Below are 16,327 nucleotides of genomic sequence, written 5' to 3' on the forward strand. Positions count from 1 at the left end.
TTTTATGTTTAATAATTAATACCCAAACAAGTCCAGCTTGTAATATTTGCACACTCGCAGAGAAGGGGGATTCATTTGGGGCTTGGAGCCGGCAAGAGCAAAAAAAAAAAAAGGTAATGGAACCTTAGTTATGTATTCTCTCTGCTTTAAAAAAAACAAAAACAAAAAAAAACATTAAAAGTAAAAATGAAATGAAGCTAATTTCGGATATCTTTGTAAAGGCAGGCAGAGAAGTGAGAAATAGCCGGGCTGCTTTAATGGAGACTGGCGACATCTCCTGGAAGAGCTGCAAAGAGCAGAAAGACCAGGAATGAGCCGGTTCTTGCTTTTGCGAAAAGCAATCAAGAAAAAGAAACAAGTTTATTGTCATTGTTATCAGGGGACATACATTACAATATCATTTGTACACATCAACACAGATAAAATCCTTAAAAAAAAACTAAGAAGCTTTAAAAAAAAAAATAATAATATTAATGCCCGGCCTTTTTAATTGACGAATAGACAAGCAAGCGTCACTGTTGAGGCTTTAAAAGGAATAATCCATCCAATCTTCTTCCTTTTCTTCCTGGTGGTGTTCATAGAGCGCTCAAGAACTCTTTGACCTAAAAAAAAAAAAAAAGCATAAATTATTACCATTAAAATCAAAACCTTTAATTTCCCTTTTTCTCCACATGGATTACACCCGTTAAAAATCAGCTGGGTTTATATAACTGGACCAGGTTGTGTGTTTAAGTGGATTTATTTCTTGCTCAATATGACTGATGTGAAAATAAGTGCCTGTGTTAACCACAGCTGATTACATCGAATGAAACACAACCCTCCAAGCGCTTATTTAGGACACGTGGTCCCCCACAGTGTCTCTTTATGAGAGTAAAAGTACCATTTCAATACATTTTATTGTATTACCGAGCCCTGAAACATAAGAAATGATCTGGTTTTCAAAATTTGGTGAAATCAAATGCGGCACTGTGCCCTAAATGTCTTCTTTTAAAGCACCAAGTGAATGGATTTGAAACATCTTTTTACATTAGTCTCTTTTGGCAATTATAGTACCGTGTAAAAGTCTTGAGCCACCCCTCATTTCTTTATATTTTGCTTGGAAAATGGGAAACAGGTGCAGCAATTTATTCAAATGTGCAAAAACAAAGATGTAAATACAGCATATAAAGCAAAAACAGAGTTTGTATAATTCTAACAAGCTTGAAAGTCATTATTTGGTGCGGTCTTCAGGAACAGTTCTTCAGGCTTCCTGAAGGACATTCAAAGCTCTTCTTTGGATGTTGGCTGCCTTTTGATCTGTTCTCTGTCAACATGATCCCACACTGCTTCAATAATGCTGAGGTCTGCGCTGTGGGGAGGCCAATCCATGACTGATAGTGTTGCATTGTGTGTTTTTTTTTTCTATTCAGTCATACTTTTACTGCACCGGCAGTGTTTTGCGTATCGCTGTCATGCTAAAAAATGAAGCCATTTTCAATCAGATGCCTTCCAGACGGTACAGTGGATCGAAATCTGACCGTACTTTTGACAAGATCCCAACACCAACCAGGTTATGATTTCCACTGCTGAGTTTTATCAAATGTATTACTTTGCCACACTGAGAATCAAAAGATTTTACTTCTATAATATTAAAGAGAAGGCAGCAGTCTGCACAGCTGATGTCTGCAGAATAATCTAAGTGGATAAACAGCACGATGGGCTGGAGGATATGCAAATCGGAGGGTAAATGCTCCCCTTATGCAAAACTGTATTTCTGTAAAGTTATACTCAAAGTGAAACCAGCATGAAAGCATTATGTGACCATTTTGGATCTTTGTGTAGGCTTAAACACTACCCACCTTCTCAATCATGTCAGCACTCTTGATTTTATCTCCTTTAAAATCTTCATTCACATCTACGGTCAGGACTGGCACGTCGTTGAGATACTCAAACTCCATGCTGTGAGCAGACATGATGATGTTAGAGTTTCCATCAGGGAAACTTTGTAAGGCCATGTATACACGGTGGACCACAGAAACAGCCCATCACACAGAGAATGAATGAGGCAGATGAAGATCACATGCTCAAGCCTCAGTTTCCCCTCAGGCTTTTGCATTAATTCTACAATACAAATCCATCTGTTTTTCTCATATACATGCACACAGTTTACGATTGAACAGGCCACTGTTTGCATGCAGAAGTTTGCTCACTTGAGGGTCTTGTGCTGCAGCCAGCTCTCGTGCTTAAAGTGAAGTTTCTCCAAGTACTCCAGAGGGATGTCTTGTTCTTCCTCTCTGCCTCTCAGGTGTAACCTCTCTAAACATCTCTGTATACCAAAAAAGGAGGACACTGTTAACTTCGTGTAGTGCGAGTTTCTTTTTTTTTTTTTTTTAATCATAAATGATGAATAACTCAAAACTCTCCATTACACGATAATGCAATTTAGGTTTAAACATGTGCAGTATCGAGAAGGAGGGTACCTCTGGTGAGGCTCTGAGGTAGATAATGCCATCCAGCTCGATGTGCTTGCCAAACTGGTTGTGCAGCCAGCCATGCCAGTCCTGATAGACAGACCATTCAGTCTCATTCAGGCATTCACTCTCATAGAGGTTGGCTGCAAAGATGTACCTGGGATAACATGTAAAACATGGATGAGCAATTCTGCATTTTTATCACAAGCTGTATATGCACATAACTGCCAGCTGTTTTAAAATATCTTTTGAGGGGTTCAACAATTTCCCTGTGGTGGAAAAGCACCCACTTTCTCCAGAGGCTGCTAGCCCCTGGTGAAAATTCCCACAGTGGAAATGTGGCTCATGTTCACTGTGAAAAAAAATCCACTGTCGCTGTTCTTTCTAATAAAAAGATTATTTTTATTAAACGCACATATCCTTTGATAGGTCTGATACCTGTCACTGTAGATGGACCGCTCGAAGAACTGCACAGGATTCTCGGCCTCTCTGAGCTTCCCGTTGGCTGATCGGATCTGGGCGCGCACCCTGCTGATACAGGCGTAGCTCTGGAAAGTGTAGGACCACCGCTCTGGCTTCTCATACATCATCTGCAAGATGTTCCCTCCACTCCTCTGAGAGGTGGTCAGCTCCTGTCCAATTCAAACGCCCCCCCACTGAGTTTAATTTTCACCCACCTACCCACCATAGGAATAACAAATGCAGCCTTTTGTCATCATGCTCAACAAATAGGTATGAACAAATGAAGCTGTGAGATGTCCAGATTCGCAAAATGCTGTGGGAATAATGCAATGGTAAAACAGCAGCTGCTTGATATTTAAAGACAAAGATGTACTGATGCATAAAAAACTCTGCACACACGTTTCTTCATCTTTTACCAAAATAAATATTTTTAGAGCTTGCAAATATCAGAGAAGACAACTTTATGCCGTATCTGCTGTCTTTTTAAAGGACTGAACCATCCGGTTTAAAACTATCCAGTGCATCTTATTTTATACAGTTACCTTGTGTTACATTTAGTGTTATCTTCCCATCGACTGCACAACACTTAAGTTTTGCATTTTGCTGACAGTAGCATCAACAACCATGACCACTAACTGAAGCTAGCTTTTCCATAAACATCTCGGCCCACATCTAGTCAAAATAAGCAAAGCACTAACACATTTTTCTAAATTTACTGGGTTCCTCACCCCCACAGCTCTCCAAAAATACTTTGTCCAATGACTGGCAGAGGGTGCTTGACCACTACCTTTAAAAGCTGTGGCAGTAGCGAAGCCTTGTTGAGGATCCCTGAATGGCTCAGCTGAAGCGCTACCTCTATACTATCGTTTTACAGTGTGCCAGTAGCATTTTGTACTCTTTACTGAGTTACCAAAAAAAAAAAAAAAACAAACTTAGATTTGAGATGAAATGGGCCTTATTTTTTTTATTTGAAGTGTTTAACTCCTTCAAACTGGCCACACTGGGCTGAATGAAAACTGGTTACACTGAATAATTTACCTAACTTATTAATGCTACAAAAGTAACCAGTCATCCATAATTTCAGGGCATGTAAAGACAGTGAATATTAGACCTCCAGTTGTGTGGGAGGTCAGATGTTTGGCCTGATGATGCCATGTTCATCCACAGTGGGACCATCTGTCCTTCTGGGTGTGTGGCGGTGCAGATACTGTATATGGGCAGACAGCAGCTGCACTCTAAATACAGTTGAGGGAGTCTCCCAGTTAACATGTCCCCTGACTGCATGCATGCACAATAGTAGCAGTAAGCAGTCTGCTTCATCCACAACTTATAATGTGCTGAGAAAACAACAACTTTGTGACAACTTTATGACAACTTTGCCATAAACTGACAACTAAACAGATGTTACGAAAAACCTCAGAAAACTGATTTCACAATATTCTGTTTGTCTGAGTGGTCTGCTCATGGCTTTTCCACTTGGAATTTCAAATACAGTATTTTAAATACCTCAAAGTCACTGCCTGTTGTTTGAACATTGCACCACCTGGCGATCGGCTCTGGTACGACCTCCCAGTCCGCGCTTTCCTGCTCCAAAAGGCGCACAAAGGTAGATTTGCCCGCCGCTGGACACAAAAGATGCAGAAATTAAATTTCGCTCATGTCACACGCTGTACTGTGTGTACCTACACACGCGCTGAACACGTGCGATATCCTCAAATAGTATCATAAAAAACTACAGGAGTAGAAATTTGGCGGCAAAAATAGTCGATTACGAATAAATCGCCACCTGAAGCTGCCCCTGGTACACACAGGTACCCCTAGGAGCACCTGTCACATGCCTCCGAAAATCATCATTTTAAGGTGACTTATTATGTTAAATTTGACTTTGGTGATATGCTGCAGTTCTCACCGATGTTCCCCTCGATAGAAATCCGCTTTATCCTCTTCTCCATTGAGTCATTCATTGAGTCGTTCATTGAGTCTGGGCAGCGCCTTTTTGGAGTAAGAGACATCTTCGGAAAAAATAAGCAAATCTTCCTTAAAATAAAAAGAAATAAAGAAAAACAGCTCAGGATACTGCAGCAGCTGCGGGAGATGTCAGCTTGTTAGTTTAGATTTGGCGCTCAAGGAAGCGGTAGCTGGCACAGCTGATGCTCTGCCCCGGAAGCAGCTGTTGCCTACGTCACTGCTGCTTACAGCACGCAGTCATGTAAAAATGACAAAAAAAAAGAAATACTCATTTACAACCAAAATGAACAGAGATATTAGCATTACTGCGAGTTTCCTAAAGTAAAAGTTATGTAAGCTTTGAATTATGTGATGTAATTATAGTAACTGGCGAACTGTGCAACTATTTTTATGCTGTTCAACATCCACAATAATGCAGGCTAGTAGTATTTTAAAGTATTTAATTTCTCTGTATTTTATATATAAAATCAGTTTAATATGAAAACTAACTACATGTTAAGTACAAGGTTCAATACTTCTCTCTAAACTGCAGCTGAGTTGCAATATGAAGTAGTGTGAACTCAATATACTATAATTCAAAACTGTACATTAGTACATTATGTGAATGCTCACGGCTCTGTTTATGTTGAGGCACTAATGTACTGGTCAATTTTGAGGTTTGGGGCTATTTATGTTTTATTAGACATCTTCTTTCATAGAGAAAATTGTCCAAAATAAACATTAGGTCTACATTTTACTATATTTTACATGCAGTCAGATAGATGCCTTTTTGCATATGTAACTTTAACTACAAAAAATGGTTGTATTAAGGTTCATGTGTCAGTACATTAAAACAAACAAAAAAAATCTTGTCCTTACCAGTTTCTAAAATTATTAAAATACCCTCAGATGTACAACAACAAGACAGTACATTTGATAAAAACTGAGTCAAGATGCAGAAGTGTGTCAAAACTAAGTGAAACTGTGATTCACTAACTTGTAGAACCACTTTTAGCAGTGATAACTTGAATTGTTTGACTCTATCAGTCTCTCACATCTTCTTCACTTTGCTTTAGTTCATTGAGATTTGTGGACATTCTTTTATGCACAGCTCTCTTAAGGTCCCACCACAGCCTTTCAGTCAGGTTCAGGTCTGGACTTTGACTGGGCCATTGCAACACCATGATTCTTTCCTTTTTCAGCCGTTCTGATTTTAGATTTGCTGCTGTGCTTGGGAACATTGTCCTGCTGTATGACCCAGTTTTGACCAAGCTCTGGCTGTCAGACTGATGACAGGAACAGAGGTGGTCATGGTCATTTCAAAGACTGCATGGTGTCCAGGTCTTATGGCTGAAAAAAAAAGGCCCAAATCACCAGGCCTCCACCACTGTGCTTGACAGTTGGTATGAGGTGTTAATAATACACTTTGTGGGTGGCCGCTTCCTGTTCCAACATGACTGCACACCAGTGCACAAAGCAGGTCCACAAAGACATGGGGTTAATAGGCTGGGAAATCCACTCCTGGGATGTTTATAATCCTTCCTGGACTGATGGGCAGCAATAGTTGCTTCTCTAAGTTCATTACTGATATCTTTCCTCCTTGGCATTGTGAAAACACACACCTGAATGCTCTGGAATTACAAACTGACAAAACCTCTGCCTTTATAGAGGTGCTCACACTTAATGACAACCAATCAAATACATTTGATTAGCAGCACCTGGCTGCTACTTTCCCTCCGTATTCCCATTAAAGCATTAAGGGTTGACTTAGTTTTTCACACACTGCATCTGCATTTTGGCTTAGTTTTTATTACATAAATGAGGACATAATATGTCCTATTTTGTTGTTCACCTGAGACTGTATTTAAACATTAGAACCTGCTATGATTTTTTTTTTTATTATGCCCTGATATGTAACTGGACTAGTTCTTATATAGTGCTTTTCTACTCTAGCTGAGTGCTCAAAGCGCTTTGCATTGACCCATTCACACATGCACTTCATTCTAAAGGAAGTGCTATCTAACATTCACACACATTCATACTCTGACAGTTGCATCGGAGAGCAACTTGGGGTATGGCATCTTGCCCAAGGATACATGCAGACTGGAGCAGCCAGGAATCGAACCAGCAGCCTTCCAATTAGTAGGTGACCTGCTGGATCTCCTGAGCCATTTTCATGTTGCTATAAGTCAAATCTTTTACACTAATGCAACTTAAGGTGGAAAGTAAATATAAATGGAGTAAAAATCATGTAACTTCCCCTCAAAATGTATTGGAATAGCAGCATGAAGTAGTGAAAAAAAGAGTTACAACTGTACTTAAGTACAGTACTTTATTAAATGTTTTACTCTGATCACCAGTAGCACTGAGCTCACAGTACATAATCAACACCCAACTTTTTCAAAGAGTCAAGACCACCTTTATTTGCCTTGTAAACAGCATAAATCAATTCAGTAGCATTGAAACCCCCCTACCAAGCCTTTATTTACAGACATTTGACCAATTATTACAGTCGAGGAGGAAAAACTGTAGGCAACAGGCTATGTTATGGGCATTTCATAAGGATGAGATGCTTGCAGGATGACCGATAATCTATTACATTTTCAGATACCTGGTGAGCAGTAACATTCATTGTAGTAAGCTAAGGAAGTTAAAAATGAAAAGATATCAAACATTCAAAACAAACAAGACTTAATATCCAAAAAGGGAGGAGGAAGCAGCCTCTAAAATGACTCAATGCAATTCATTTAACCAAAAGCTACCACTCCATGCTTGCTGAAACATTATTTCCAAGACAGGGCTAACCCTCAGTATTTACACGTGTGCCTGTAAGTGTTATCCCTCTGACCAATTTCAGATATAAAATATTCATGTCACCGTTTTTAAATAAACCTGACAGAGAAGCACTTCTGTATGCATCCTTCACCCAAATATAACCACCGAAGAAATGTCGATATTGGGTATAAAGTATGAATGAGCCAACTGGTAACCCCTTTTAGTGTTGTTTCAATTATTGCATAGTCAAAACTACACTTTGAGATTAGAGAAAGGTACATGCATCTCCTGTTTGAATCACAGCAACAAACCAAACCAGAGAAAAGCATAAGAAGTCTCAGTTGTGCCTTTTAGCTGATTTAAGAGGAGATTTAACTATTTGACATTCATTTGGGGAAGTAGAAAGGAGGAAATAAACTATAGTCAGTCACATGGTACGGCTTCTCACAAAGCACAATCGATCTGGGGGCGGGGAGGGGTGGGCAGGAAAATTGTTCAAAGTGCTTTTCGGCTAGTGTGATAACAAGGGATTCATCTGTATCCAATTCATAATGCTTGTATGTCTTAAACAGTGGCGTATAAACACAGATTTCTACATCTATTTCTATGAAATTTAAGGTTTCCGATCCCTTGTGCAATTATCCTAAAACCTGTTTCTATTTCAAAGTTTTGGAGGGGAAAAACTAGTACACAGGGACATGTTACTAGACAATGCTACAAGGTTCATTATTTCTTAGTCCCTGCTACAACGAGATAATATTCTACCTTCACTTCTATGTCCTTCCACACATTCATTTATCATAACCTGCACAGAACACTTGGCAAAGAGACTTTCTAACTAAATAAAGCTGGCCAGTAGCAGAAGAAAACATTTTGAGCCAAGTTACAGGACAAATAGAAAAAGGGGATTTAGAGTCACATAAACTTAAAAGGGCAGAGGTGAGGAAATTGAATGAATCAATCACATCAGTGGTATATGGCCTTTGATATAATAGGGCAATTATGAGCCATGCTAGGCACTTAGGATTCTTTTTGTGACTGATGTTAGATATTACAGATGTGGACAGTAGCAAACCAAGATCAAGATCCTTCTATGTAAACTATTAAATAAACCAATAATAATCAGTTATAGCTATTGAAATGGCTTAAATTCTTGCCACAACACCAACAACACCCTATGATACAGCATCTTTGCTTACACACTCCTCTCTCCAGTGAGAAAGTTGTTGGCATAAATTCAAGTGGGAGGAAAAAAAAATAAAAATATGTGCAGTGTGACAGAAAATTAATAAACATATGTCTATATTATCCTAAAACAAGCCATGATAGAATATAAGGGATTTTTTTTCTCCATACAGCTAATGTTAATCTGTGGTTTGCTCAATTAACTTAATCCCTGATAGCATTAGTCCTGGTGCCTTTAACCTATCAACACCCTTCCTTCTTCCTGGCCTTATTAAAAACATTTCCCCAAATGGAAATATAGTACATACTGCATACATATAGCCAGGGTGGGGGGGTGGGTATCTGTGCAAAAACTAGAACAATAAAATAAAGATTACACAGCCGTTTATCTATCCTTGGTTGTCAGTTTTTCAATCAGCTCCTGTAGTGGGACCAGCTCCTTCCTGTCAATGAGGTTGAACTCCTGAGAGAGACAAAAGAAAAGGAGCAAACATTACCAGATGACTCACTGTGTGTTACATCTGTTGTTGCCAATGTACTGTATTAGTCAAATGTCAGATTCTTTACCTGAACAAAAAAGATGAAGTGTTTGAACGATGTGTTGAGGTGGGCCTCCTCTTGCAGCTGCATGACAGAGTCAAAGTGCTGGTGGTAGATGTGGGCGTAGACCCTGAACAGACGCTTCAGAATTGTCTTCGCCACAGACATAAAGTTACGCTTAAAGGGCACGCCTTGGAAGAAAGAGAAAGAGAAAGAAAATGGTCAGAAAAACATCCGAGAGATTGAGATGCAGCTACGTTACAGTTTGTTGTCCTGCACTGCAAAGATCCTCACGGGCAGGCCGCAGCATGAACTCAGAGAACTGCAAACAAAGAACTGCTTCGTGTTCACTGTGCCAAGTATTCATCTGCAGGAAGGAAAGTTTGCTAGTTTCAACACTCCAATACAACTCTTTATATTTCAAGTGTGCTTTGCAGTGCTCCTTTGATTAACTGAACTGCTGTGGAGTACAGAAGCCTGGCAGGAAGCTTCCACAGAGAGCCACCTACTGTACAACTCAACATCAATCACCTAAGTGTGAAGACATCAGGACAATTAAATAAAAGCTACTACCTGCTGGACATCTGAATGCATGCTACCGAGTCCTGAATTGATTTTAACAAGTGTGCAACGGGTACTCTATCACAACACATGCCTCACAGGATGCTCCAACCTTGAAGATGTTGGCAGGCTTTGAGGTTATTTCTGGCAAAGTGAACCACAGCTCTACTGATCATGGACAATGAAGTAAATTCTGTACCCCCAAGGGCAGCATATTTACCACTTCCACTGGGTCCATCACACTTTCATTTATTTTGGCTGCCATCCAATTACAATAAAACTCCATCTTAGACTGCACAAGCCACATCTAGTTGGAAGGCTGACAACCGTGTAGGTACACAAATGCTACCACTTTCCAACAATCCTGGACACCGCTAACCAGGAGATTTATAAATATGTTATAACATGAAATGCAAACATTCCTCTACAAAGTGAAACTGGTTAGCCTGCTTAATTATCATTAGCATGCAAATGCACAATATGTATCTTTCTGCAGCAACTCAGCTGATCTACTTAAAAGGCTTTACTAATTTAGTTGCTTCTTATGTTACCACTTATCCATGTCACTACACCTAAATGCTTGCTGTATAGAATTTCAAGAAGAACCACACCTCTACATTTAAATTAGTAAAACTTTTGAAAGACACATCATATGGCTGCTAAGTTAATCATGGAGAATTTCCATTTTATTGCATGCATTCATTTTGCATGGCAGTTGAATCTCACTGGTAATAGAAAATTGTGTATAAGTATTCTGCGTCTCCACACACGTCATCATTCGATGTACATGCATAAAAAAGAAACTAGGTTTTCCTTGGGGCTGAAAGCCACAACTAGAGTGAATCATACCGATCTTTGAAGGGAAAAGTGTCTCATCATCGAGCTGGTCTTGCACCCAGGTCATGAGGTAATCAATATACTTGGGAGCGGAGCACTTGATGGGCTTCTTGATGTTGGTTCCATCAGCCCAGTGGTACTCATACCTACAGGAAATAAAGATGAAAAACATACTTTGAACATATTTGTGGCAAGAAGAATCAGAAGAGGAGGAGGAAAATTACTAGTGTTATAACAAAAGCTTAATTTATTTGAGTTTCACTTAAGCACAATAGATATTCATGTTTTGCGAATGCTCAGAAATAGGAGAAAAATGCTTAGATTTTTGTCAAATATGTTAACACAGACTCAGTGCCTTTACTCTATGAAGAAGGTGTCAAATATGCAATATATCCAGAACCAGAGTACCAAAGGGTCCAATATGGACCATTGGAAGTGTGAAAACTGCAGTGTTTAACGTCTTCATTTTACTACGCAGGGACGAAAATGTATGGAAAGCTAAAATTAAATTAAAAAAAAAAAAAAAAAAAGTATTTCAAGACACTGACAAATTGTTTTAATCGTGGAAGAGAGACAAAGATTAATAATAACTAATGATTAAATGCAGAGTATAGACATATTGTTTGTTAATAGGTGGCTTTTTAAATGTGTACTTCTTTATATTAAAAAAAAAGGATTGTTATTATGCAACTGTTTCACTAGTCCACCTGAGATCAAACTGGAGGCCCAGTACCTATAGGGAATTTGCCCCCTTTGCTCTACAAGGACTAATAGTGCTTATGTGGGTAGTCACCAGCCAAAGGCCCATACTGAGGCATAAAAAACGCTGTTATGGATCCCATCTGGGTTTATTTAACAATAATGTCATAAACTGTAAATCAAAGTGGTATTTCTGAATAGGCAGATAATATATCAATTGTCCCGATGAGTACAGGCTGATGCTAGTCACCAAACATTTTCTAATGCATCCATTTTGCTTTGTAGAAGCAAATCTAAATTTTCATCAGCATATAAAAGACAGCCTCTGAAAATCTATGGAGCGTGGCAGCAGGAGGCCAAAACAAAACGATCTAAGTCATAGGTTGTTTACGATTATGAAGCCAAGTGCATTTTACAAACCTGACTCCAAACCAAACCCAAACCTCATTCAGCCTCATCAGACCACAAAGACTGAAGAATGGGCTGTGGGCTAGTTTTACGAGACTGGGGACTTTTGAAGTCCTGCAATTAACCACTTACTTGGGACCAGCAGACATGACTGGACAGCTCTCCTCGGTGCAAAAGTCTGTGATGGTGCCATACAGCATGTTGATCTGGTTGAAGAAATCCACAGCTGGAAAAACAAAAAAACAAACAACAAAAAAACCCATTAAAACTGTGTATATGCAGCTTGTTTTCATTCCCAGTGTCATCTGTGCTGTCTCACTCTGGGTTATAGTAATAGTGAACTTGTAATCACTCACATATGCATAATGGTGTCTCATTTAAACACACTGGGTATAAGTAAATATAATTTTTGGTGCCTAAATTTAACCATCATGTGAAAGTGGGAGTAAAATGGCACAAAATGACACTGTACACAAACGATGGTCAAACAGTGTGAGGACTGCACTGGAGTTAAGACACAGGCACCAAAGGACATTTTTAAGTCTCTTCCAGCAACACAGAGCTGTTGCCAGTCCTGGTGTGTGTTGTTGCTTTTTAAGAACCAGCTCACATTTCAATGGCTCATGTTGGACAGAATCTTTGAGCTTCATGTGCCAATCACTGGTGAATTTCTTTTTGTACTAGTCCCTTCCTTTGCTGCTGTCCAACTTTTGGCACAGGAATTTTGTGTTGCCATACGGGTGCCAGTTTTTGCACAGTGGTACCATCATTTTTTTTTTTGGTGGAAAAATCTGTGGAACTAGTTATAAACTGGGCACCAATATCACGTCGGTGAAAAGGGCTACTTGAGGGTACTTCTGCAAGGACAATATTAGCTCACAGAATGGCAGCTTATGACCCCAGGGATAAAACGTGTTGCTATATGACACCAGATGTAGTGTTTGCTAGCACCAATTGCTGGCATCAAGTTACCCCCACAGCCCTATGCCTGTACCCACTTCACTGCCCAGCCCAAACTGTAGACCAGTGCACAGTCCAGCTATCTGGCAAAAATTGTGTTACCACTCATTCCCAGCAGCATACCGCCAACTTTAGCTTCAGTTGGGGAGATCCATTTTAAGGGCAGCAATTCAAAGAGGAGTTTTACTTACTAATCTCACTGAAAAACCAAAGCCGAAGTGCACAAACGTGGGAGAACACGCTCCCCTTTCTTGTGCTGCAAATACGTTTTACAGTCCAAACCAAACTACTGCAGCATCTGTGTGCAGCACAGAGGTAAACACAGACAGCGATTAGAGCAAGACAACAAGTGCGCACTTTGTGTCCTTTTATCTGTGATATGAACTGATACAAAGCAGCAAGTTCAGCCTTAGAGCCCAACCTAATTCACAGCCGTGAAAATCACTTCGCTTTTCTCATGTAATTCACATGTAATATGGTAGAAAACTTGATGTTGCGATGGCAGAGTCCCGCCCTTCTGCCGCTTTCGTCACGCGTTCTTGATTCGAGACCAGCTAGTTTGCAGGGCCGGAGTTGAACCAGTTTTTCGGCCGAGCACCAAGTGCTTCCGCGGTGCAAAACCCACCTAACGGTTCAAATAAAGGCACTGGCTCCGGAACCCTGTTAGTGGGAAAGAGGCTTTGTTGTGGTCCTTTATTGTCCTGTAATCCTGTTTCAGCCTCTTTATTTTCTCGCTACATTGCTGCATTGTGCGATGAACGCCCAACAGCAATTTGAGGGGAAATCCTAGTGAAGATTTTTATGTTGTGCTTGGTTGAAGCAAAACTGCATTGTATATTTATTTTCCCACATGTAGGCTCAATAAAGAGATGACTTCACTGTCAGTTCATGTCTCAGTGTATTGTTCTATTTTTAAGGCTAAAATTGTTAACATTTTTTGTTGAAAATGTTACTCAATGTTCCTCTTGTGCTTCGAAGAGTGCTGAAGAAGATCATAAAAATGAATTTCTAAGAACAATGCTGAACCCACTTCCTACAGTGAGCATACTGGAAAGGAGTGTACTACCTCCAACAGCTCGTATGAAGAAGTGAACAGAGGACTTTCCTGCTAGGGCACTGGTTAAGATGCCTGCCAAATTTCTTTGCCAAGTTCAATTCCACCTGGAGACTTTTGTTGCGTGTCAGACTTCTCCTTCTACTGTCACTATCCATCCATCCATCTTCTTAACCAGTCATCCAACTTAGGATCACTGGCTATCCCAGCTGTCACGGGGACAGTGGTAGGATACACCCTGGGCAGGCTGCTGTCACTATTCATTATCCAAACAATCTTAAAAACATGAAGTGGACTGCTTCTTGTGAACACAGATCATGTGAAAAGTCACTTGTACTTGGTGGTGGGAGAAGTTATTGCTCACAGCACTTTAATTTTGACTTCCCTTTATTGTGCAAGCTAAAAAAGCTTGTGCAATGTTGGCAAACCTCGATGTACTGCTTCTAACCCTCTGTGAATCTGGAGAGCACAAACAATTTGAGGCACAATTAACAAAGCTAGTAAATGGGCACACCTAAAAATGTTAAGAAAATGGCTGAAAAATAATCACGTGCTAGCATGCTGGGCTAAGCCTAAAGGCTTCTTGATGCATGAGGAAATAAGCATCTACTGCCCATTTGTCTCCTTTTAGAGGAAAGTAAACAAGGCCCTCACAGCGCAGACAATAAAGTCTATTTAACATTCATAGTGGCTTCACCAGCATGAATGCACATGGTCTTCGGAAGCAATGCCAAGATCTTACACCCTGATAGTTCACTTGCAACTGACTCGTGATTTAGACTAATTAAGTGTCAGGAACATGACTAATGAGAAGCATGCAAATGTAAGAAGAGAATTGGAGATATAAAAATGAAAAATTGTGTTGCGCCCTTCTATTTCTCCAGGAACCCCCGGCCCAAAAAAAAAGGAGTGTAACAAGAGAGGAAAAAAAAAAAAAAAAAAAAAAAGTTAACTTAGTGCTTACTGTTGACTGCGACCCACTCATTTAAGTCTTCACCCTCAGGCAACATGACTGCCATGCGCAGGTTTCCACTCCCGAGAGTAGCCTCTGCATGTTTCAACAGCTCATACTGATGAGAACCCTCCGGGATGTTCTTCTTGGGCTTGAATGTTTTGGATGAACGGTTTCCACTGTGAGTCACACATCAAACAGAAAGACAAAAAGTGGGATAAAAGAAGGGGGGGGGGGGGGGGGGTTATGATGAGAAATCATGATGTCAGTGAACACTAAGGTGAGGAACTATTCAAACAAAAAGCCAAGACGCTCTTAGAAAGATGACAAATGGTTTGGGTTTAGCAGAATCAGAGTGGGTGATCGCAAACAGTGTGGCCCCTCTGTGTATAATGAGGCCATTTGGAGAGGTACTCACTGCCCCATTAAACAAGAATTTGAGGGTCGTCACAGCATGGTGGGCTGGACGCAAAAATCGTTTAATTAGAGCATCTCCTAATGGCAAGCTCAAAGCCAAAATATCCTATCATTTCTATAATATTTCTGTGATTAAATTAAGTATATGCCATTACCAGGGGTTGCCCCTATTTTTTCTTTTTTTTTTACCTCATTCCCTTCGATCTAATTACAACCTGTCACAGTAGGTGCGTCTTATTTTTGTCATCCTCCCTCAAAGAAGCATCACTTTAATATCCGGCTAAATATCGACGACATACCGTGTTACTTTAATCAAACTGGTGCGTTTCCACGTACCGGGGCTGTGTTAGATTAGCTAGTGGCTTCAAAGTGTTGACACCAGCAAATATCCGAGCCAGTTCTTAGAGCAGGTCCATTTACCAATGGATCTGTTTTAAAAAGTAAAAAGGCCGGATTTTATCAATTTTAACCACTAACCTTAAAGTATTGATGAATATTCGATTAGTGTAGATAGTAAATTTTACAATGAAATCTACAGACAGCAACGAGTCTCACAGAACAGTCGGAGGTACGTCCAGGAACTAGTCTTAGCCCTCGGTAAATGCTACCGCTAGCTAACTTTCTAGCCGTGCGGCACAACTGACATTTTCCAAATACGAAACTGAATGGCAAGCCAAAACGAGCGTCCACTGAACGGTTATAACTCACAAAAGAAAGCTCATGTTTCCTCGGGTCGTAGAAAATTCCCTTCTTGGCAAACAGCAGATAATAAGCAGAGTGGAGGCAGACCAAAGCAAAGGGGATTGCCAAAAAAACAAACTCTAAAGCCTCACACTTCCTCAGTTCTTCTCGGTCTTCGTCGCACGGTCTCTGCTAAATATCCGAAATAAATATTAATGAAAGAGAAATAACTATCCGCTAGTAAAAAAATAAATAAATAAAACGAAATAGATATATTTTATAGGCAAACGAGTCCACTGGCTGCTGTACCCAGGGAGGCAGCAGCGTACTGACTGCAATGCTCACTTCTTCATCTAACTTTGAAGACAGAGCAGAGGCAGCTCTGTCCTGTGCTGCCCT

The 16,327-nt window shown here is 40.1% G+C and overlaps 2 protein-coding genes across 2 annotated transcripts; both read right to left on the reverse strand.

Moving 5' to 3' along the window:
* Positions 1-131: 131 nt before the first annotated feature.
* On the reverse strand, positions 132-5,043 carry dck (deoxycytidine kinase). The gene is made up of 7 exons (XM_030742864.1): positions 4,822-5,043; positions 4,419-4,534; positions 2,889-3,082; positions 2,460-2,607; positions 2,190-2,305; positions 1,839-1,938; positions 132-602 (listed from the first exon to the last, which is right to left on the reverse strand). The coding sequence occupies exons 1-7, from the start codon at positions 4,922-4,924 to the stop codon at positions 576-578; spliced, it is 804 nt and encodes a 267-aa protein (XP_030598724.1). The 5' UTR covers positions 4,925-5,043; the 3' UTR covers positions 132-575.
* Positions 5,044-9,145: 4,102 nt separating this feature from the next.
* Positions 9,146-16,271, reverse strand: LOC115789196 (MOB kinase activator 1B). Its single transcript, XM_030742487.1, has 6 exons — positions 15,956-16,271; positions 14,843-15,009; positions 11,997-12,090; positions 10,770-10,903; positions 9,387-9,550; positions 9,146-9,282 (listed from the first exon to the last, which is right to left on the reverse strand). The coding sequence occupies exons 1-6, from the start codon at positions 15,967-15,969 to the stop codon at positions 9,205-9,207; spliced, it is 651 nt and encodes a 216-aa protein (XP_030598347.1). The 5' UTR covers positions 15,970-16,271; the 3' UTR covers positions 9,146-9,204.
* Between the last annotated feature and the right edge of the window lie 56 nt (positions 16,272-16,327).

The sequence above is a fragment of the Archocentrus centrarchus genome, chromosome 12, assembly GCF_007364275.1.
Source record: "Archocentrus centrarchus isolate MPI-CPG fArcCen1 chromosome 12, fArcCen1, whole genome shotgun sequence".
In the NCBI taxonomy this organism is placed as follows: Eukaryota; Metazoa; Chordata; class Actinopteri; order Cichliformes; family Cichlidae; genus Archocentrus; species Archocentrus centrarchus.